This window comes from Ursus maritimus, unplaced genomic scaffold (genome assembly GCF_017311325.1).
Source record: "Ursus maritimus isolate PB19 unplaced genomic scaffold, ASM1731132v1 scaffold_35, whole genome shotgun sequence".
NCBI classification, from domain to species: Eukaryota; Metazoa; Chordata; class Mammalia; order Carnivora; family Ursidae; genus Ursus; species Ursus maritimus.
In genome coordinates, this window is record NW_024426119.1 from 6,240,124 (window position 1) to 6,263,506 (window position 23,383).

At 42.7% G+C, this 23,383-nt stretch overlaps 1 protein-coding gene across 1 annotated transcript in view; it reads right to left on the minus strand.

The window, feature by feature from the left end:
* Positions 1–2,597: 2,597 nt before the first annotated feature.
* The window catches only part of FSIP1 (fibrous sheath interacting protein 1), a 182,971-nt gene continuing 162,185 nt past the window's right edge, over positions 2,598–23,383 (minus strand). Inside the window, exons 11-12 of the mRNA XM_040620447.1 lie at positions 13,670–14,180; positions 2,598–3,625 (exon numbers count right to left, since the gene is read on the minus strand). Coding sequence (XP_040476381.1) covers positions 3,579–3,625; positions 13,670–14,180 — 558 coding nt within the window. The 3' untranslated portion in view covers positions 2,598–3,578. The remainder of the gene's footprint in view (positions 3,626–13,669; positions 14,181–23,383) is intronic.

Below are 23,383 nucleotides of genomic sequence, written 5' to 3' on the forward strand. Positions count from 1 at the left end.
TCAGGCCCATGAATTACCGCGCTGTGCAGGCAACACACTCGGTGTCGTGGAGAAGCATTAGAAGGAAGCGCGACTGAGGCAGGAGCCGTCCTTACAAAGTTGGGCCAAACTCTACAGACATCACCTTTTAGAGGATGAATTCACCTTTGGTCAAAAACAGGACGAGAAAAGAATTTAGGAGAAACCCTGAAAATACATACAAATTATCAAATTAGTTTTTGAAGAGCAGGCCAAAGCATTACAGGGAGCAGACCTTGGGTTTCCGGTGAGCTAACAATGAAGGTAAAACACAGACTGATGAATTTCCGGTTTTAATCAGAACGGGCAGAATTGGAAATCTTAGGAGCAGGCTAAAGGTCTGGCTTTGGGATCCAGTAAACACTAGAAATGACTGGCTGAGACAGACTCTTCTTGTTGATCTTTGTCTCTCACTCTAAAAACATTTCTCCATCGAAGGCAGCATAATCATATGGAAGTATAAATTGCCAAATTATTTCCTGGTGCCCGGGTGGAAGAATCAAGCACTAGAAGGTACCAGAAAGGGTTACAGAGTTTGGAAAACGGATTTGAAAGATAATTCTTTCAAACAGGACATCATTCCTTCTCAGAGGAACACAAACACGGCAAGTTTTGGGAGAGAATTCTTATTCACTTTCAAGTAGCAAACCTACAGTCACTGAAAAGATCCGGATAGGACAGAAAAAGTATATAGGAATAGGAGCTCCCCCACGCCCCCGCCCCAAGGTATGTTCCATGTTTACTCGGAGACTGACCTTCCAATCAGTAGGTTGTATTGAAATAAAGGGCTTGTTAAAAATTAAAATTACACCATCAGGGTGATAGCTTTCTCCTGCTACAAGAGTTTATTGTCCCGTGTTTCAGAAAGAGTTGGCAATAAACTTCAGGTCCTTCGGGAATTTACAATAAACGCAGTGCCAGGAGTTTTTTTGAGAAGTCACAAACACAAAAACCTAACATTGTAAGACCCTAAATATGTTCTTTCATGCTTGTTCTTCTCTATCTTGTTCTGGGGTAGAGGGAACCCTAAAATAAATACACTGATTTTTAATAAAGAACACTTTCTCTCCCTGTCAGGGTAATATTTAAAAAAAGAAAAGAAAACGGGGCGCCTGGGTGGCTCAGTCGTTAAGCGTCTGCCTTTGGCTTGGGGCGTGATCCCAGGGTCCTGGGATCGAGGCCCACATCAGGCTTCTCCACTAGGAGCCTGCTTCTTCCTCTCCCACTCCCCCTGCTTGTGTTCCCCCTCTTGCTGGCTGTCTCTCTGTCAAATAAAGAAAAAAAAAATCTTAAAAAAAATAAAAAATAAAAGAAAAAAAGAAAACAAAATTCTGGAGGCTTCATGTTGAATTACGTTATACCCCTGAATGTACCTGACCTCATCTGAATTATATATCAACTTAGCAGTCCCTGTTAGAGGTCCCTTCAGCTGATGTGCTATGGAATCAATGGTGTCACCTCTTTCAACGGCAAAATCCTTTACTTAAGATCATTCTGTCTTCCCTTCTCTTAAACTCCTATAACATAAAGGCTCACTATACCCATTTGAAGAAACACATTATGAAGCCATAAGGTCTCAACCCCCCACCCCCTCTTCTCTCTCTCTCTCTCTCTCTCTCTCTCACACACACACACACACACACACACACACGCAAATACCAGAAGCACACAGATTTAGAAAGCGGAGCTCCTCGGACAGGGTGATGGGCCAAAATGGCTCCTCTCTGTCACCACTCCAAATTCCCACCGATGTCACCTCTCCCCTGACTCAAACTTTACGACGCACGTGTCACTCCTAGCTAGGAGAGTCTAAAAGCATGACTTTAACTTCTGCTGGTACCCACAACAAAACTCCTCGCGTCAAGATGAACTACGCCATCACACAGTGACATCGACACGAACCACTGTTATTTTCATGTGCACTGAAAGAGGAGGCTCAAAAAAGAAATTGCTTATCGATTCCTCTGAAAATAGTAGCGACAGAATTCACTTTTTTAAAGTCCAGGAAATGCGATGTTAGCAGTCATTAATATCAGCCACTATCAGATGAAAATAGGTGAGCAAAAAATAATCATGCTACACACCTATCACTCCAAACTCCGTTTAAGGCCGCACAGTTGCCAGCTCATTTCTTTGTCATCAGAAATAAACTGGACTTCTGGTTCTGTGCCAGTTCGTTGTCAAAAAGTGCTGACATAAAATTTTCTCATGAATCCAAGTGCCTGCCTTGTAACTAGACAAAACTTCTCTCTTAAAACAGAACCACAGAACTTAAGCAGCTGATCTTTATTTGCTGCGTTCTAATTTCTTCCAGTGCACTCTAGAGAAAAAAGTCTGAGTGTCTTCCCTTTGCCCTCTCTATATGGTGCTTATGGCATTTTGATTAATACCTATGTATTTAAGAATATCATCCATCTATTACCACTGTAACATAAGAATCTCCAAAAAGAACATTTAGAAGACCTCTATATAGGGTCCTTTTATAACAGTTCTCTACTAACTTACTGTCCAGAAAGCGGCTGTCTCTTCCTATGACATCTGTCAGTCTAACACAGAGAGGCATCAACACACTATTTAATATTTGAATAATTATTTATTATTTATCCCCTCCAGTCTTCAAGTTATTTAAAATTAGAGCGTTTACCATAGAATTCTCATTGGGAAACAGTAGGAGGTTAGAAACCGCAGTGAATATAGGTCTTCTTCCGCAAAGCACTTATTGCTACTGCTTACTTTTTACTATTGTCCCTAGTGTCTACGTGTAATTCCAGGCAGATTAACCCAACTCCCATCTAGGAAAAGCACGCATGAATCCCCGACTACACCAATCATCACAGTCCATCCCCTGGCCATAGAATTTGCTTCAGAGATGCGAAGGTGATTAAGCTGGGTCCGTCAAAGCGAGGCATAGAGCCTCTGCTCAAACTTCTGACATAAATACTCTCTCCAACAGGGTGATATAGTTGCTGCATTCTGAAAGATGATAATTGATAACAAAAATCGAGTAATTCAGTCAAACTCCTGTCTAAGCGAAGTATCACTGCTAATAGGAAAGCGAAGTCTATGCTAACATTGCTTTATGGAGAAAATTCATTTTTTTCTATGGCGAGTTGTACTTAACCACCGGGCATTAGAGAGGAGGAGAGCTGGAAAATCAGGGCCCAAGTAAGAATTCATAGTGATTAAATCTGTCTGAATCCCAAGGGGGTTGTAACACATAAAATCAAGTACAAAGTCATCATAGCACTTCAACTAGCTTGAACATAGCACGCACATACATAAAATGTTGGTTTCTATCATGTATCCCTGATGTTACAAGACTGGCAATAAAACACAATTTTACCAAGGATTTCAATGGAAAAAAAAAAAGCCACTGACCAATTGTACTCCAAGTCTCAAAAATATCAAAGAAATATAGTCCAGGTAGAGAAAATCCAAATATTAAAATCATTCTTTGAGGAATGGCCCTTATAAATGCAGTCACTGAATATAAGAATTCAGAAAAAATTATGTAATTGAATTTACCAACTTTCTTAAAAGCACACCCAGCCAGTCTTTGCTTAAGATTCTTTCCGTTCTTCCATCACATCTTCAGTCTCCTGTTCATCTGCACATTGAAAACAATAACCAGAGTTGTTAAGCAATCAGAAATGTGTGCATAATTAAGAAAAATTATTCAACCTCCAGAACAGTGAGTCATTTTACACACGAGACAATAGCCATTCTCATTTAATATTAATTTGAACACTCGCCACAGGCTGCATACGAAGTTTAGAAGAAAAAACAAAAGAGAAGGTGCTCACCTTCATTTAGCTTACAGCCAAGAGAGAACTTTCTAGGTTGTTTTTGTTTTTTTTTTAAAGATTTTATTTATTTATTCGACAGAGATAGAGACAGCCAGCGAGAGAGGGAACACAAGCAGGGGGAGTGGGAGAGGAAGAAGCAGGCTCACAGCGGAGGAGCCTGATGTGGGGCTCGATCCCATGACGCCGGGATCACGCCCTGAGCCGAAGGCAGACGCTTAACCGCTGTGCCACCCAGGCGCCCCAACTTTCTAGGTTTTAAGAATTAAAATGGTTATGGATTTGGAGATGGCATCAACTTTCATTGTTGCTTCCTTTGCGTTGTTTCTGGGAAGCAGGTTGAAACCCAAAGTAAACGTGGTATTCAGGGTGGATGGGCACTGCTAATCGGCCATTTCTTCACTGTGCGAGGAAAGAAATGTGACACTAACAGAAATGACATGGAAAGATTCCCCCAGCCTTCATGAGAAGGTTACCAGAAAAGGCAGAAGAGATAAGAGAACCAACTAAAAGAAGACAATACAATTGAATCCAGAAACCAGAAAAACTGAAGCCCTCATCCATCCTGGTGGGAATGTAAAATGGTGCAACCACTTCAGAAAACAGTCCAGCAGGTCCTCAAAAAGTTACCATAGACCCGATAATTCTGCTCCTACGTATATGCCAAAGGGAAATGAAAACATACATCCACCCAAAAATCTGTAGGCCAGTTTTTTGTTTTTTTTTTTCATTTTATTCATTTGGGACACCTGGGTGGCTCAGTCGGTGAAGCGTCTGCCTTCAGCTCAGGTCATAATCCCGGGGTCCTTGGATCTAGTCCCGCATCGGGCTCCCCTGCTCAGCGGGGAGCCTGCTTCTCCCTCTGCCTGCCGCTCCCCCTGCTTGTGCTAGGTCTCTCACTCTTTCTTTGTCAAATACATGAACAAAATCTACTTTAATTTTTTTTAAAAAAAGATTTTATTTGTCAGAGAGAGAGCGCGAGAGCACAATCAGGGGCAGCAGCAGGTGGAGGAAGAAGCAGACTCCCCGCTGAGCAGGGAGCCCCATGCAGGACTCAATCCCAGGACCTTGAGATCATGACCTGAGCCAAAGGCAGAGGCTTAACCGACTGAGCCACCCAGGCTCCCTGGAGGCCAGTTTTCATAGCAGCATTACATACAACAGCTAAAAAGTAGAAACGACCCAAATGTCCACCCACTGACGAATGGATAAAGAAAACGTGGGATAGCCATACAAGAGATTACCATTCCACATAAAAAAGAACGGAGTACAGACACCTGCTACAACATGGGTGAACCTGGGGAACATTTTGCTACATGTAAGAAGTCAGACACAAAAGGTCACATATTGTTATGATTCTGTTTAGATGAAATATCCAAACTAGGCAAATTCATGGAGACAGAAAGCAGATTACTGGTTGCCTAAGGCTGGGGGCATTGGGGGAACATGGGGAGTCACTACTAATAGGCACAGCATTTGTTTTGGGGGTGAGGAAAATGTTGTCAAATTGAGAGTGGTGATGGATGCACAATTCTGGGGCTATAAAATCCACTGCATTGTAAAGTGCTGCTGGAGAGTGGCCAAAAAATGGTTTGTCCACATTCTAATCCCTCGAGTCTGTGAACGTTACCTTACTTGGGAAAAGGGTCTTTGCACACGTTAACTGTTAAGGGTCTTGACATGAGATGATCCTGGACTAATGCAGGTGGGCTGTAGGCTCAGTAACAAACATCCTTACAAGAGAAAAAGAAGAGGCAGACTGGAGACACACACACAGAGAAAAAGACGATGTGACAACAGAAGCAGAGATTGGCATGACGTGGCCCCAAAGCGAGAAAGCCAAAGAATGTCAAAAGCCTGAGACACGGGAAGAAGCAAGGAGGCATTTTTCCCCAGAGCCTCCAGGCAGAGGATGGCCTTGCTGACTCTTAAATTTCAGACCTCAGGCCTCCAGATCCTTGAGACAGTAAATTTCCGTTGTGATCATTTGTTGTGGTACCATAAGAAACAAACACCGGTATAAAAAATATATGTCAATAATGCTGTTATTTTTAAAAATCACCCTAATCATTAATGACAAATGATGTGGAGTCTCAGAGAGTGAACTGAGAAATGTTCTGATGTTTTCAACACATGGATGAAAACTATTGCAGGGATAAAGGAGGGCTAGAGGAGCAGCAGACCCCAATATCCCACACGTGAGAGTAGGAACGATAAGAGCGGCCCAGGCCTTCCCAGGTACTCTCTCTTCTATCTGGAGCGTTGCTCTTCTTGCCCACCCAGTACATGGCCCTCACCCTTGGAGACGCAACTTGAATGTCACTTCCCCACCTCCCCAGTGTTTCGTCACTCCCTCTGTAGTGTGCTTTTGTGTCTTTCGTGCTGAAGCTCTTACTACTCTTGTCTCGCCGCTGCTGTGAGTATCTGCTTAAGGGCCTGTCTTCATCAACAGACGATGAAATAATTCAGAGTTGGGATTGTGTCCTATTCCTTATATCCTAGAACAATGCCCTTAATGAATGAATACTGATGTCCAGAGCCCCCCCAGAAATACACTTAATTCATCTGGGATGGAACAAAGGCATTCACCTGTTTTTAAATCTCACCAAGTGATTCTAATACGTTGCCAGCGTAAGAAGCATTGCCTAAGGGATGGACTTAGTATAGCTTAATGTGCCAGACAGATCTGCAGCCGAGGCCAAGTAGAGAGATCTGGAATCAAAAGTATACGGAGCACAGATGATCGCATACTGGTTATCTGTGTCTCCGAATATCAACCATGAAAGAGTTGAGAACTCAAGTTAGGGCTGCTTGCTCTTGGTGACTAAAGGGAAGGTTACCCAAAAGCAGGACAGGAGGAAAGTTTAGAGAGATAAGACAATCTGGAGAAGGTAGTATCTTCATTAAAATTAAATTTAAGAAGAAAAAGTAGGGATTGGGCAGATGGAAAAGAAGATAATTTCTGACATTATTTTCACCACCATATGGATAATCCTGCAGTAGAGTGACCCGTAAAACATCTAGTCCAGGGCTTCTCGCACAAATCACCTGCTGGGGCATCTTGTTAAAATGCAGACTCTGAGACAGTGGGCCTGGAGCAGGGCCTGGGACTCTGCATTTCTAATAAGCTCCCAGGACTGCTGGTCCATAGACCTAGTCCACAGTTAGGATCTTAACTATGTCATTTTACCCAATTTGAATGAAGCAATGGAATCGCAAGTTCTTATTAACTGATACAAGGATAATATGTTACAATTAAATACCAAAACTCTCCAACATGCCGTTGGTGACACTATTAAACAAAATGATAAGGTGATATTTTATGAGTAGATGAGGAAAATAATCAGCGACACATATGTACATGAAAAGCCCACCTCAAACCAAGAATGAAAGCAAGCATGAAAGAAAATTAGTTGAAGGTAACTTATAAAGATAAATTCATTGAATGTAAACTTACTAAAGTTTTCTATCAAAAGGTAATGAACACTGGAAATTTCTCAAATAGCAACTCTGATATTTTGATCAAATAAATTTTGGGGAGTTGATTAAGTTACTAAGAACATCTGAAAAGCAATGAGTAGCCTTGAAAAAGAATTTAACAAATAATAACCAGGAGGCCTGAAGGCACACACAGTTTGAGAGAAAGAGAACTCCATCAAAGCAATGACGAGTTTAAGATTTCCCTAAGAGCAAGCCAACATATTTTTTAACGGAAAAAAAAAAAGTTAGCTAATGGTGTTACTATTTTAGAATCTCAGCGCTCCACTACAAACCAGAAAGCCTGTATTACAACAAAGAAAACTGTCTCAAAACAATCTAGTGCCTTCGAAACTGTTCAGGTAGTCCGAGTAAGGCCATACGCTAACACAGCCTTCCCAACTGCAACGTCCTTCGCAAAAGTCAATCCAACTACAACCGCCTGGAGTTAAGTACGCTCAAAAGTTACAGTCCGTGGTGAATCCCTGTACTGTACACCTGAAACTAATTTAACACCGTATGTGAACTACCCTGGAATTAAAATAAACTTTAACAATAAGTAAACAGTCACAATCAAATAAACCTCCCAGTGGGCAGGACTCAACGTGAAGTATCTTCAGACTGTACGGTTGTCATTGTTGGTCAACTTGTTCTGAGGACCCAGCGGAATAACATAATTAGCTTTCTTACATCGATACTGAAATTCATATTTCTCAAATATGTATAGCGAAATCTTGTAGCTTGCATTAGTGTGACAGACTGAATGCTCCACACCAGGGACAGTGATTCCGCAAGTCAAGCCAGGACCTTGGACACAGGTATAAAACAAACAAGCAAAAAATACCCCAGATGATCCGGACGCTCTGTGGGTTGGAAGAGTGCTTCTCGAACCTCGCAGTAGGGGTCGTTGGGGGGGCTTATTAAAGTGCAAATTAGGGGTCGGTGGGTTTTCTAATAAGCCCCCAGTAACTGGGCCACACTCGAAGCAGCAAAGGCTTATAACGTGGAATGGAAATCACATGGCTCCAAAGGGCCAGGCACATCAAGCAGAGAGGGACAGATGGAGGGGGCCCCGTCCCCCTGGAGGTACATGCCTCCTCGAAAGGGAATGTCTGCTACTCAGCTCTCCTCACTGGTGGAAGGACCTGCTGATTTGTCAGAGAAGTCAGAGGTCCACGCTTTTAGGGGAAGTCTCCTGATTCAGTGTTAAATACAGTAGTTCCGGGGCGCCTGGGTGGCGCAGCGGTTAAGCGTCTGCCTTCGGCTCAGGGCATGATCCCGGCGTTATGGGATCTGCTATGAGCCTGCTTCTTCCTCTCCCACTCCCCCTGCTTGTGTTCCCTCTCTCGCTGACTGTCTCTCTCTCTGTCAAATAAATAAATAAAATCTTTAAAAAAAAAATACAGTAGTTCCTCTTATCCACAAGGAATATGTTCCAAGACCCCCAGTGGATGCCTGAGACCATGGACAGTACCAAACCCCAGAGACACTAGGATTTTTCCTAGACATACATACCTCTGACAACGTTTCGCTTATAAATTAGGCGCAGTAAAAGATTAAAAGCAATACTAATAGAATGCAATTATAACTTACTGTACTAAAAGCTACGTGAACATGGTCTCTCTCAAAATGCCTTGTACTGTACTCGCCCTTCTCGCTGTGATGATGTGAGGTGATAAAATGCTTACGTGATGGGATGAAGGCGAATGACATGCGCACTGTGACATAGCGTTAGCCTACTATTAACCTTCTGACAACAGGCCAGAAGGAGAATCACCTGCTTCTGGAAGGCTGCTGACCACAGGCAGCTGAAACCACAGATAAAGAGGGACTACTACTATCCCACGTAAGACGACCAAGTCCAGCCACTGACATAATCATCTTATGTGGACTTTCTCGTTTGATCCTTATTGAAGGATTAAAACCATCTGATCTTACAGATAGGAAGCCAAGATGTAGAAGAGAGAGATTAAGTAACTTGCCTAAAATCACTGCTGATAACAGAGCAAGGATTCAAAGCCGGATCTGCCTCACCCAGAGCCCACGCTCCCAACCACCGGGCCAGATCCTGCTGGTGGGTGGGCACACCCAACCTTCCTCTGCTCCTCTAGGTTCCAGTTTGGGGTCCTGCTACTTACCCAGACTACTGCAAGCTTTAAGTAAGTAATTTGCCCCCTGGGTTTCTGCTCTCAGTTTCAATTTACAGTGACCAATCATCCCAGTTTGCCAGAGACTAAGGGTTTCCAAGGACAAGAAACATTTGGTGGTGAAACCAGGACACTCCTGAGCCAACCAAGACAGTTAGTAGCTCTAGTTTTCATTTAAGGTTGTTATTTTTAAAACAAACGTATCTAACTCATTCGTTATAGAAAATTTTAAGAGCACCATTCATTATATGGGTCCTATGGGAAATCCCACTTTGTTTCCCTCGAAGAGTTAGTATAGCTCTGACCCCTTTGTTTACTACATGACAGACTTGGTGTTCCTTTTGTCCTATTCTACTGTTGGTTTTGTTATTCGTATTTTCCTCTTTACTATACAAACTTCCGTTGATAAGTAGCTCAAATGCTTAGTGGGAAAAAAAGAATACCATACGTGCAGAGATGCCTTTCTGTCGGGATTCTCTGGAAAGCAATTCAACATAAGATAACTTGATTAAATACTAGAATAACCACCGACCTGAAGGGCTTTCTCTCTGAAGTGCCAGCGTACTCAGGGGTGTCTCAGAGGTGAAGTGATGGCAAAGAACGCTTACTCCCTGCTCTCCTCGCACTTGAACGTGGAGAAACTTATGGTGGGGAAGCATCCGCCCTCGTTCCGTTCTGCACCACAGTCTGCCAGGGAGAAGAGCCAGTTCCCTGATCACTGAGTTCGGGGGAGGAAAAGGCACGCTCAGCTCAGCCCCTTCCTCCACGGGACTCAGCACGCCAGCCCGCCCCGCCAAGGGCGCTTGGTGGCTCCTCCACGCGAGTGGTTCCACATGGACAGGTCTCCACAGGTGAGGCTCGAGGCTTTTCACCTCCGCCAGGGGCAGGGTGTGTCGGTTCACTCGGAGGACGCAGCATTAGGAAGACCATTCAGCTGCCTACCCAGGTGACAACAAGCCCCTACATTTCATCAGCAATGAAGCCAACCTCCTTGCTCTGCATTCATCAGAATCTATCTTCAAATGGGTTCTGATCCGGGCACCAATAGAGAAGACAATATTTACCAATCCCCTAAAGCCCCAAGGGTGGGTGAGAACAACAATGAATTTATTGGACCTTTTTTAAAAAGATTTTATTTATTTGAGAGAGAGCACAAGCGGGGTAGGAGGGGAGAGGCAGAGGGAGAAGCAGACTCCCCTCTAAGCGGGAGCCCAACTCAGGGCTCGACCCCAGGACCCCCTCGATCCTGAAGGCAGACACTTAATCGACTGAACCACCCAGGCATCCCTGAATTTACTGGACCTTGTATCCAAAAAGTCAAATATCAGTAGGTACCGCTAAGCCTAAAGCACAAACAAGAAAAATGCAACTTTTAATACAGCTGTGGGGCAGATCCTTATCTTTCACTGTCACAGTTAAAACGGGCCCTCAGTATCACTCAGCTGGGTTCTCTTTGAAGTTTTATCTGACTTTGCCTTTTAGAAGAATTTTAATACTTGTAACAGACTTCAGTTCCTCAAGAAAAACAAAAGATTGTATCAGTAATATTGGCCATTAAAAGAGAAAATGATAACTGGCTTTTCTTAGTTCATTCCCATCTATAGACACCGACTCTGAAATCACATTCACATGTGACTATTTCCTAAGAAAGACCTGAACACACTGCAGCTCCTCGTCCAAGCGACGTCCGTAAAGCGCTTTGTGCCGAGGAAGCTGGCTTGGCATTCGGTTCTGGTGTTCACTTTCGTAGAAAGCACATAGCTACCATTTAGTATTCAGAATAAAACTGATCAGCAAAATATTTTAATCGAAAACACTGAGGTTAGTAAAATCAAAAACTCCAACCTCAGATCCACTAACATTCACTCAAAATGATAATGTGGAACCTATTCCTTGAAGTTTATTAAATAATAAACGGAAAATAAAATACGGTTCACATATTCACCTCTCTGCCATCTTAATCATCCATACTCACAGGGGTTGTTACAATCATTCATTAGGATTATCTGGTGCCTTCAGAGGCACGTTCTATGAAGTTATAGGTAAGCCACCGCAGCTTCTTTCCACCAAGTCACATTAAGTTCTAGTTCATTCCATCTTGTCGTGTTCTACTCGGAAACAGATATACATCAGTGTGACTCAAGTTCACACAGAAGCAAAGTCATATTTTGGCAAAGTACTGTTCTCAACCCCCTTGCACACAGACTCCACGGGGATGAGATCGTGTATGCAACAAATCACCACATCCGTATTTGGTAAGTTTGCCTGTTAAGGCAGACAAGGAGGACATGCAGATACTTTCTCTAAGAAAAACCCTTTATCCGAATAGAAAGAAAATACACCGTGATCTTAGAGCAGAACAAAGTTTTCATAGCTTATGTATTAAATGCAGATCTTTAGTGGGGAAAGGCAGAACGCACCCATCTAATTGAATTGCATGTTGTAAAAATGAACTCTCTGCTGGATACAAACTTCATAGCTTGTAAAATTTCATTAAAAAAAGAAAAAAGTTCCAAATCTTTATATAGCATGTGAGGCTTGCACAACTCTTAAGCAATACCATCTGCTTTCATTCATAATGTGAAGAATAAATGTGAAACCACATTTTCAGCATATTATTCTAAAACTGGGCAATTTAAATTTTCATTTATTAAACAGGCACTTCCTTTAAGGCAGCACTTTGGACATCAAAGGAGATGTTACAATAAATCAAAAGATAGGATCTTTGTCCTCAAAAAAAGCACACAATTTTAAGGAAGAGAAGGTGTGTGTGTGCCTAACAACTTCAAGACAGTGTGTGTGAAATGATCTGATAGGGGACCAATGTTCTTGGACATTCAGAGGAGAAATCAAACCTTTTGAAAAGGGAAGAAGGGAAGGTTACACTCAGAGAATGGGGTTGGCAACCAACTGCCGTTGAAGGGGTACCTGTACGTTCTTCAGAAGAAAGGGGTAGGGGCTATCCAGGGGCAGAGGAAAGCCCTGAAAATCCCGAGACCAGATTAGCCATAACCAGAATAACAGGTAGAGGACTAGTTAGAGACTGATGAGGAAGAGATGGAAGTCAGATTGTGGAGGCCTGGGCCAGCCAGGGAAAGAATCTGGATCCCATTCAGTAGGCGCTGGAGAGCTACAGAAGTTTTCTGAGCTGCAAAGTGTGGTTATCAAAGCTGGACTGTGAAGGGCTTAGTTTGGTGGTCAGTGATGGCTGGAGGTGGGGAGAAACCAGAGGTGGGGAGGATGGACCCAAGGGTTATCGCAGCGGTCCAGCTGGGGCAGCAGGAAGAGAAGGGGAGGGAGGGGCACAGGGGACGCTGCGGGAGCGAACAAACAATACTAAAGGTCGAAGGCGGGGAGCGAACGAGACAGGAGATTCAATGATGACTCAGATTTTGAGCCCAGGTGATGGAGGAAACAGAAGGGAAAGAGGAAAATCTGAGTTAAAAGGAAAGATGAGGAAATCAGTTTGAGGCCATAACCACACAGGGCTGTCTGGCAGGCAGTGAGAAATACGGGGCTGAGGAGTTAGTTCGGAATTAGCAGAGTCTAGATTTAATAGGTAGTATGGAGGTAATAAAAGATCGATATAGATTTAATAGACAATATATAAAGTAATCAATAGACTAATCCATAGAGACATCCACGTTAGAGGAAAAGTTGAGTCTATGTAAATAGACTTCTAACATAGATAAATAATCGAATATTTGTTTATGTCAAGAACTGTCGATAGTATTTATAACCTGTACCATTGTAAAAAGCAACACTGGATCAAGACAAAATACCTGAGTATATACAAGTAGCTGGGACAGGAAGTCTATGTAGAAGCTAATAAAACCACTAATAAAATGCATTTCACATTTACAAATTCATTCCCTGGAATAAATTGCCATCACTGAAATGGGGAAGTTAAAAGACTAAGCAAATCTATTCAAATTATTTGCATCTGTTCAAACCAATTTGTCTTTTATTACGAAATCATCACTGTTTTCTGTATAACCATCAAGACTATGTATTCATTACCGTTAGGAATAATGGATCTCATTAGAGTACAAATCTCAAACTTGGTGTCCCACAAACACGGATAAGTGTTATGTTGCCTGCTATTGACACCACCTGTGATTTACAAACCTAACTCCTATCCTTCTGTACCTGGAACTATAACATCTTTATATTGAGATGCCAAGTAATAATTATTCACCAATATACGCATTCTCCAAGCCTCACCTGTTTCTGGTTTCTCTGGAGGGCTGACTTTCAGACATTGGTCTTCGGATGAAAGGCTCACACTGATGCCATACAGTGGATCATCCAAGAAAGAAGGCCTTTTCAGTCTTCCAATGCCAAGAGTCTTCGACATAAAGTAGTCTTTTGTGTCAGTAATAACCTCGTCCTCAGAAAATTGGAGGCATTTCAAATTCTCCGCTTCGATGACAAGAGCCTGGGACGTGTAATGCCCAGTCAAGGCTTTGGTGAGATAGTAGCCTGTGCGTGTTTCACATTCCTCATTCTCAGGCATATCTGCATCTTTCACCTCTGTGCTTTTGACCTTTGTTTCTAATCCATTTAGGAGTTCAGAGAGGATAGATCTGGAAAGATGGGGGACCTCAGGTGTTATATCCTCAATGTCTTCCTTTTCTCTTTCTGAAGGAAGTCTACTCATGGACTTTTGGTTGAGTGTGCATTCATCCAGAAGACACCTTAACTGTTCCTCAGAGAGAAGTGATGTTGAGTCTAACTGATGAAACAAACCAAATGTTTTCATTGTCAATTGATCAAGTACACACATTTATTTTTGATAAGTTCCAGTAATGCAATATAAATGCAAGCGCCAGGAAATCCCTTACACAAAACACCCAAATAGCAAAATCATTCATTTTAAAGGATCCAGAATTTCAGAAGAAATGCACGGCATCCCTAGAGAATAGCTTTAGAATCCATCATGCCTACCAAAATCCAGGGGAAATTCCCTCAGTCCTGATGGAAATAAGTTACTGCTCCAAATTAACCACTAACTCTCTCTACAGGGAGAAGTAACTTGAAATGGAGATATTAGAAAAGCATTTTCAATTTCATAAGTTTGGGGACATCAAGCAGGGCAAACCACCCAGTGATAAACAGCTAGAAATCCTGCCATAGTCTCCCGTAGGTGTTTCTCTCTTTTCCACCACTCCTCAGGGCGAACCCCCATCACCTCCAATTTCTTAAAAATCTGGGGAAAAAAAAACAAAACAAAAAACAAAACCTCAGGCAAGCAAGTCAGCCTACACCTGCCCCTGGGGATTTACCACTCCTGTCTGTCCACAACTTTCAGTGGACAATACGACTGAAGCCGGAAAAGGAAGGGCGAAGGGGCGGTACATCCGGAGATGTGTAGTTGCTTCAACACTACAGGTCTAGACAGAGGTCGGGGCATTCCAATAACAGTGCATTCTGGGAGGAAGACTTGATCACAGACATTTAATCTCTGCTTGTAAAGGCTATCAGGGCTGAGCATTTCAACCAAGATCCTAAGGACTCAAAAACATTTTCTTCTAATGATGTTCTCAGGAAATAAAATAAATCAAATGAAAGTATAGAGCTATGTTCCACAAGAATTCAACTGAATTCTTGAATTGCATCAATCTCAAAAGGAATGGAATTAAACTATATTGAAAAACACTGAAAATAATTTCTCCTTCTGTAAAGAATCAGCGCCATTCCTGATTTATGTAGTGGATTATTTAGGAAAACACTAATCCTCCTTTACAGGGGCATACCTCATCTAAGAACAAAAAGTCCCCTAAGAAAACCTAATCATGAATTACAATGGCCTTAATTTCTACTTCAGTAAAGTAAAACAATGCTATTGCCCTACTTAGTAGGACCCAGTCAGAATTCACCAAATATTCTGCATGTATAAAGTATCAGGGAGAGATGGTGTTATTGGAACTAGTATAGTTAATTCCCTATTTGTGTAATGTTTCTAATGCAGCTAACAAAAAATAGTATGTAAAACAAATTTTTAAAATATATTTTATGTTGTAAAATTATATTTAACTTCCATATATTAAAAACTAGTTTTCATAGTGGCAACTGCTATTACGAGTTTGAGAGTAACAAGAAATTGGGAATATACATATATATATTTTAGAAATTGGGAATATATTCTTAATAATTATCTAGGATCCAAAATTTAGGTAATTCACCCTAAGGTTAATTTACACATCAAAAAATTGGAGTCGACTTACATATTAGCAAATCCTACTTTTAATCACCAGACGTTTCAGGCATCCAGATGTGGTATTTTATAAATTATTAAGAGAATTCCCTTCGAAAACCTAGTTAACTATAAAATGAAGGCAGTCCTTGTATGGTAGTAGATATTTAAAACACACTGTCAAAATCTGCTTATATGAAACTGTTACATAAAATTGCTTCTAATGAGTAGACAATTCCCTGAGATTTAGAAAGGGCCCATTGAGTGTCATCTTCACAAAACATCTTCACCAAAGGCTTATCATATGAAATTTCCAGACACTAGAAAAAAAATCACTTTAAACTGGAGAAGGAGGATGACGGATTAAGCAAGGAGGTCTGGGGGAGGGGGCGGAGAGGGAGAGGAGGTGGAAGACTGGTAGATTACCTGATATATTTGACCACTTCCACAAATAATATTGATAAAATAGATGCTTGGTAGTTCTGATACTCTATTTGGCTAGAGGCACAGAAAATTAAGTAAAAGGGAAAACATAGCAATTATAGACTCTGGGGAAAACGAAAAGCTATATAAAAAGAAAGGAGAGGTAGTGTTTCAGATAGGTAACACAGAATATTAAGCAAAAGAAAATGAGATAATTATTAACCTTAAGACAAATAAAAAGTTGCACGAGAAAGGATACCATAGGGGGCGCCTGGGTGGCTCAGTCAGTTGAGCGTCTGACTCTTGGCTTTTGGTTCAGGTCATGATCTCAGGGGTTGTAGGATAGAGCCCTGGGTCGGGCTCAAGCACTGGGCGTGGAGCCTGCTTGAGATTCTCTCTCTCCCTCTTCCTCTGCCCCTCCCCGCACAGCCTCTTAAAAAAAATGATACCATAAGATTCTACTTGCTTTTGCTGTAAATAATATTTACATGGTCATCATAATATAAATAGTGATGATGGAGGTAACCAAAAATTATGATTTGACTATTTTGGGGAAAATAGGGATGTTTAGAATTAAAGTTAAATCCATTACAGGAAGCCAACATACAACTGAATAATAATACAATACTATTGGGGCGCCTGGGTGGCACAGCAGTTAAGCGTCTGCCTTCGGCTCAGGGCGTGATCCCGGCGTTATGGGATCGAGCCCCACATCAGGCTCCTCCGCTATGAGCCTGCTTCTTCCTCTCCCACTCCCCCTGCTTGTGTTCCCTCTCTCGCTGGCTGTCTCTATCTCTGTCGAATAAATAAATAAAATCTTTAACAACAACAACAAAAATAATACAATACTATTGTATTATTGATATAAAATTTTATATTATTGTAAATTGATATAAAACTGATCAATTGAGATAGCAAGTTATTAAACAATATGGAGGTAAGCAGTTGGGAAATACCTAAAGGAATTAAAAATGCTTGACTCTGGAGAGCAAAACTAAGGGGTGGGGAAGGATAGGTCAAGGAGCTACCCTTTCTGTTTAAAACCTTTTGACACGACTTTTTCTTTATTTTATAACTATAACAAAGGTTAAAATTAACTTAAAATATAAAAAATAAAAATAACAAGTGTATTTAAGTTTTTAAATAAAAATTAATTCAAAAATCAAAATCTGAAATATTAAAACGAAATTTCTAACCAATTGTATCTTTGGGCATCAGAGGCAAATTGAGGTTTCATGGAACCTGAAATTTACAATCTTGCAGCAGGAAGAGGATACTTCTTTAAGAAAAAGAATACAAAACGGCAAGTAGGAAATAGGTCCAAAAGCAAGTTTCTTTTTCTTAGAATGTGAGAAAGATCACAATAAATACTGGAATCTTGGAAAGTCAAATCCATCTCTTCCATTATCTCTTTAGGTCATTTACCAGAAGTGTTTATATAGAAATGTTTCCTGATTACAACCTAGCTTCCTCTCCCCACTCGAGCCTCGTACAAGTGAGAGGTCCTAAAGCTTAAGCTTCGCTGGCTTCACGGTAAATCTGCTTCTGGGCGCTCCAGCATAAAACACAGCACATCTGCGTCTGTGTGTACATAGAAAGAAGCTCAACTACAATCACCCTGATCCTTGGGGGAAGCAGCCTGATGGGAAAGAAAACACAGAAGATTAGAGCTTGGGCTCTGGTCCAAGCTTGGCCACCCTGATGTATGTCACCCAAGGGACCCATCTCCTTCGGTGCTGAAAGGAGGCATTGAAGAAGATGGTCTCTAAAGTAACCTCTAGCCCTAAAACTGATTTTTATGAATAACCACTTTCATAATAGAAATACAAGAAAGAATAAACTTTCTATTAACATTAGAGTATCACCTTGATAGAATTTATGAAAGCAAAACAATAACAAAAAGGGAACTTTTATTTCCTTAACTTCTTCACAGTACCAATTCTGAACTCAAAGAATAACCAAAAATTCCCTGGTCTCAAGACTCTAAGTAAAAGTGAACCAACCGTATTAAACCTTCAAATTAAGTTCATTTGATCACAGTGTTTTCTGGGTGGCAACGCAGATCAGAACCTTCCCCATGAGCGATCTTTCTCATCTTTGGATTCCCTGCAGAGACTTGCCCACGGTATAAACTCAAGAACTTGCTGTTGGGGGAGTCAAGTGAATTAAGGTTGCTGAGTGGTTTGCAACAGCTCTGTGCTGCATTAGTAGAAGTTATTTACACATGCTGCACTGGCCTAAACTAGGGCTCTATCCCAAACGTCCCTAACGACCTTTGATAGTTAAAGGACCATAACCCATAGCCTTCATCCAGATTGCTTTGAAACCCCTGAGCTAATGAGCTCTGTGACTGAATGACACACAGCAAGCACAGTCAAGTAACCATCTGTTCAAGTATTCACCTCAAAGTATTCATCTTTCACGCCAGTTCTAATTTTCCAGTATTTCATAAACAAGTTATTATTCATGCTATTCCCGCCTTTCATGAAATTCATCATAGTGCTTCTCAGTCTTCATTTTTCCAGACCAGAACCCAATCTATTTACTCCCCTTCTATGAAAGCCCCTCTCTTCCCATCCTCATTTTAGTAGCCCTTTTATGCACCTTCTTTCTTGTTTTAGCCAAAGCACACACATTCCAGAGTCAAAGAGCAAACAGATTGGATTTTCTCGACAGAACCAGAAGATGGAATACTTGTGGTGCTCATTTTCGTGCCTCTCGCTGGTCTTGCTGACGCACCTGGTGACGTCTTACGGACTAGTAACAGCATTTATTAGGCGCCTCCTCTGGGCCGGACACTGCTCTGTGCACGACATGTATCAGTTCCATTCATCTTCACAACAAACCTATGAGGCAGGTACTCTCGCTATTCCCGCTTTATAGATGAAGAAAGTAAAGCACCGAGAAATCAAGTAACCTGTCCATGGTCACTAAATGGTAAACCCGGGATCCGAACCCATGGAGTCAAGGTCCAGAGCCCATGTGCCTAACTACTAGACTCCATACCCTCTCACTATAAATGAGTTCTCCCTCTACCACTCTCTAGGTATCCTTTTCCCACCGGACATGCATTTTTCTGTCCATTCCCTCATGTATGAAACCTCTTCCCTTAGAGTATCTTACCTAACTTTGCATTTTATTACCCAGACTAGTTGAGTATCTTATGCGAACTTACACAGTATCCTCTCTTTCAGGAAAAAAAAAAAAAAAGGACAACCCCAACTCCATTCCCAGGGTGCCCACTATTTGCACTTCTCCACCCAGGTAAATAGCAATTTGGTGTAGGTGTTAAATCTGACGAGGAGTGCAGCTTGTAATTGCTGGAGACGGATCACAGACTGAATGACCTCACCTTCATCCCTGCCTCTCCTCCGATGCTATTTATCTGGAGTTTCCCCAGCCATAAAAATCTCCAGTCATTTGGGCACTGAATTTGTTGACAAGGCAATCAAGATTACGTCTCTGGTGCAGATTATCCAGAAGTCCACTATTATAAACAAGCAGAGGCAATCTTGCCCTTTGATGTAAGCTTGTCTGATGCTGGGCTTTTTGTGAGGGTTTTTTTCCCCACAAATGCAGAGTCCCTAAGGACACACCCTATACAGCCAATATGATTATCACAAGTGAGAAAAGAGTGAAAAGCCAGAATGTCCTAAATGATTAACAACCAGAGTATGGATGTAAATAGCTTTCAATGACATCAAGCCTACTTCAAAATAAGCTAGAAGAAAACAGTCTACCCTTTCCTTAACTGCCAAGATAAAAGTTTACAACTCTCTGTTGCAGCCACTGCCGGCAACACCTAAGTAGTAGTTTATTTTAGTCAAGGATTTTTAGCCATAAGGAAGAGAAATCCTTATCGCAAAAAAAAAAAAAAAAGGCGATGATCTAATCCTTTAGCTTTCTCTTGTCTGGAAAACTCTCTCAGCCATAGAGACAATTTGGTCTTGGATCTAAGAACTCATCTCATGGATACCAACAAGCAGGAAATGAAGGACAGACAGAGCTTTTGGGGTCTGGAGCTGGGAAGCCACAGACACCTAGGACACGTGCTTCTCCTTTCTCTTCCTGCGTCCCTGTGGTGTCTTAACTTCCTGCTTGTCTGATGCACCCTCCCCTCTGCAAACAAGCTGTCTCTGCTTACTAATGCTTTCTGCTCTCTCACAACCCCAGGTTGCCTATGGAGCGTGAACTGACTCTGGTTCTATCCAACATAACCTCAAGGGTCTAGCACCCACCAACGACTGGCAATGACCTCTATGTCCATTAGCTCACATTTTCAGGCAAGATGACCTGGTTGGTCACTGACTCGATGAAGGACTGACGATATCAGTTTCGAGTGTTCATCACTAGTCCAATCACCTTGGTGAGGGTCACATGGTATGAACGTGCGGTATTTCTGGCACGGCTGCGGGTGAGGGAGATTTCTCAAAGAAGAAGGCAGGAGCAGATCAGGAACTTCAAAATAAATCTACCATATCTATAGCATCAGAAAGGGACCTGACAATGATGTTGTATACAGCCAACTTCATTGATTAGCAATCACAGTGCTTCCATACTTCACCGATCTCACTTAATCTGAGTACTCATTGAATAGTTCATTGACAAATAAAAGAATTACTTGTTGGAAAATATTCAGTTGCAGAGAGAATGGTAAGTTGGACTTTCAGTGGAATACAGAACAGCACTCCCGAGCACGATCTATACGCTCCCAGTAGGCTCAGATAGGCTCAAAAGGTTCCTATCACTTGCTGTGACTCTTTGAGATTGAGCAAATCAAAGAATCATGAGGGTAAAATGATCGGCGCTTCTTTTAATGTCTGCATCAATAGCGCTAAATTTTCAGAAGGAAGGGGCTTATTCGTTCTTCCCTCCCTCGCTCCTTCCCTCCTCCATTCTATTCTTCTACCCTCCTCTCTCACACTGAGGCCACCCCAATCATATGATGGCCAGTCTGGCAGGTGCAATGCTCTGAGGAGGCCGCAGCAGGGACCAAGGGTGTCGGGGGCCAGGTGAGATCTGGCATACCTTTACCCAGAATAGTCAGAAGTTGTCTGGCCAGAGGAGAATCTGAATTCTAGTCAAAAGGGAAGCAAAGGTCACTGCCAGAGAAACTATGTAAAACATTAGGAATGAGGGTTGAGGCCAGGCTGTAAACAGGAAAGTGAGTCAGCCCCCAGGTCAGAAGCCGGGAGGCGCTGTGGATAGAATAATATGGAGTGTGAAATAGGTCAAGGCAAGTGGCTCTGAGATGAGTTCGTGAATGACGCGGTGGTGTTGGAAGGTTGCTTCTATGTGGGGCCTGGCATTTCAAAGTGACCATGCAGAACAGGACGTCGCCTTGCTCAAGCCACTGATCTTCCCAAACAGCTGGGCGAGGCAGGGCCTGGAAGGTTTTGCCCGATGGGCTTGCCTGGTGAAAGGCTGTCATAGCCCAGAACATTCTGTAATGGTTCTTCTTAGCCCAGGTGCCAGAGCAGGTGTCCCTGGCATCAGGAATCCAGACTTCCGGTTTCTCTCTACAAGGATGAGAGGGGCGGGAATGCAGCGTGATCCCAATGCAGAAGGGGAGGGGGAGCACAGATGGGAAGAGCTAGAACAGGAAATGGGATTCTCAATTCCTGCAATTTGAAAAGGGGCCAGGAGCTCAGCTTCAGTTGGTGACCTAGTCAGAAGGGTGCAGATGTGCTCAAAGGAAAGCCAGACCAATTTCACTCCTCTGATTTCTAACAGGATGACTTGAGAAGGGGCTCTAATTTTCCTGTTCTGTGGGAATTTTTCATCTGAGGGCTGCCAGCAGCTGCTGTTCTCCAGCAGTAGAGACACAGAGTCCTCTTGGATCAGCTTCCCTTTGTTCTTTTTCTTTTTTTAAGATTTTATTTATTTATTTATTTGACAGAGAGAGAGAGACAGCCAGCGAGAGAGGGAACACAAGCAGGGGGAGTGGGAGAGGAAGAAGGAGGCTCCCAGCGGAGCAGGGAGCCCGATGAGGGGCTCGATCCCAGGACCCTGGGATCACGCCCTGAGCCGAAGGCAGACGTTTAACGACTGAGCCACCCAAGTGCCCCCAGCTTCCCCTTGTTCTGAGCAAGTTGCTGGAATGGCCCTTTGGTCACATATCTACCACATCATTTCCAGAAACAAGGCTCAGAGTCCAGCTCTGGACCCACACACTCCCAGCAAAACTAAGCTTGGCCAGGAGGGTGCTGAAAATGAAGATAGCAAGTGTGTATACAGAGCACTTTTTCTGGTGGGCTGAGCCACCTACCACCACCCCCCCAGGGAAGTATACCCAGTGTGTCCCTTGCAGAGCAACCAACTCTCCCTCCTATGCAAGATTGCTGGTTTATCGGATAGTAACAAGTATGCAAATCATTTGCATGGTCTTCCCTACTCTCAGTTTGAAAGTCTATTTTTACTACGTAGAAATAAGCTGGGTCAAGGGAGGCCATGATGGGGTCAGAAGTCAAGAAGGCCATTAGCTATTTAAATGCTTTAACCTGGGCCAGAGTGTAGATCAAGCCTCACCTTGATTTTGTAGGAGGTCACCCGGAAGATGAGTCAAGTTAGAGAAATTCAGTATAATCAAAACCTGAAGAACCTCTGTATGGCCACAGGGCTGTCTCTCTAGAAATTTAAGTACTTCCTTTGACATCATCTTAGCTTCCCAACTGAAGAGGAGGTGACCTTAGAACTCCATCTCTGCTATCTTCAATAGGCATTTTCTGGGCCAGCTGTGGTCACTATGGGACCACCCCCAACAGGGGCTCATTAAGGCCAGGTCAGGGAGCATATCCAACAGGTGTTAAGGAAGATAAATGATCACCCAGTGCAGAAGGGCACGGAGGAGGCCATCTGCTAGAGCTGAAACAAGGTGGAGATACGCATGGCCTAGAAGGTAGGAACTGGCCTCATAACGCCTTCCGATGGATCGGATAAGATCTCCAGACTCTGACCATGAGTACTTCTTTCCAGAGACACAGGCCCTCAGTACATGATCAATGCCACATTTGTCAGCTGCTCTGAGGACAGTGCGTCTTCCTCTTGCTGTGAAAAGTATCTCTGTTGTAGCATTATCCAGATCCTGCCTCCCCACCCTCCCAGAGAGAACACTCAGCTGGACCCCACCCACCTAAGAGATACTATCCCCTCTGAGACATGCTCAACCCTAGGAACTGGAAAGAGAAACTGAAGATCTCCTTGCATAGACAAGAAGTTTCCTAGCAGCACAAACAAGCCCAGGAACCAAGCTGCACTGACATTAAAATGCTCCAGCGTGACCGGATTCAGTTTAACCATCACCCGGATCTGTGCACTTG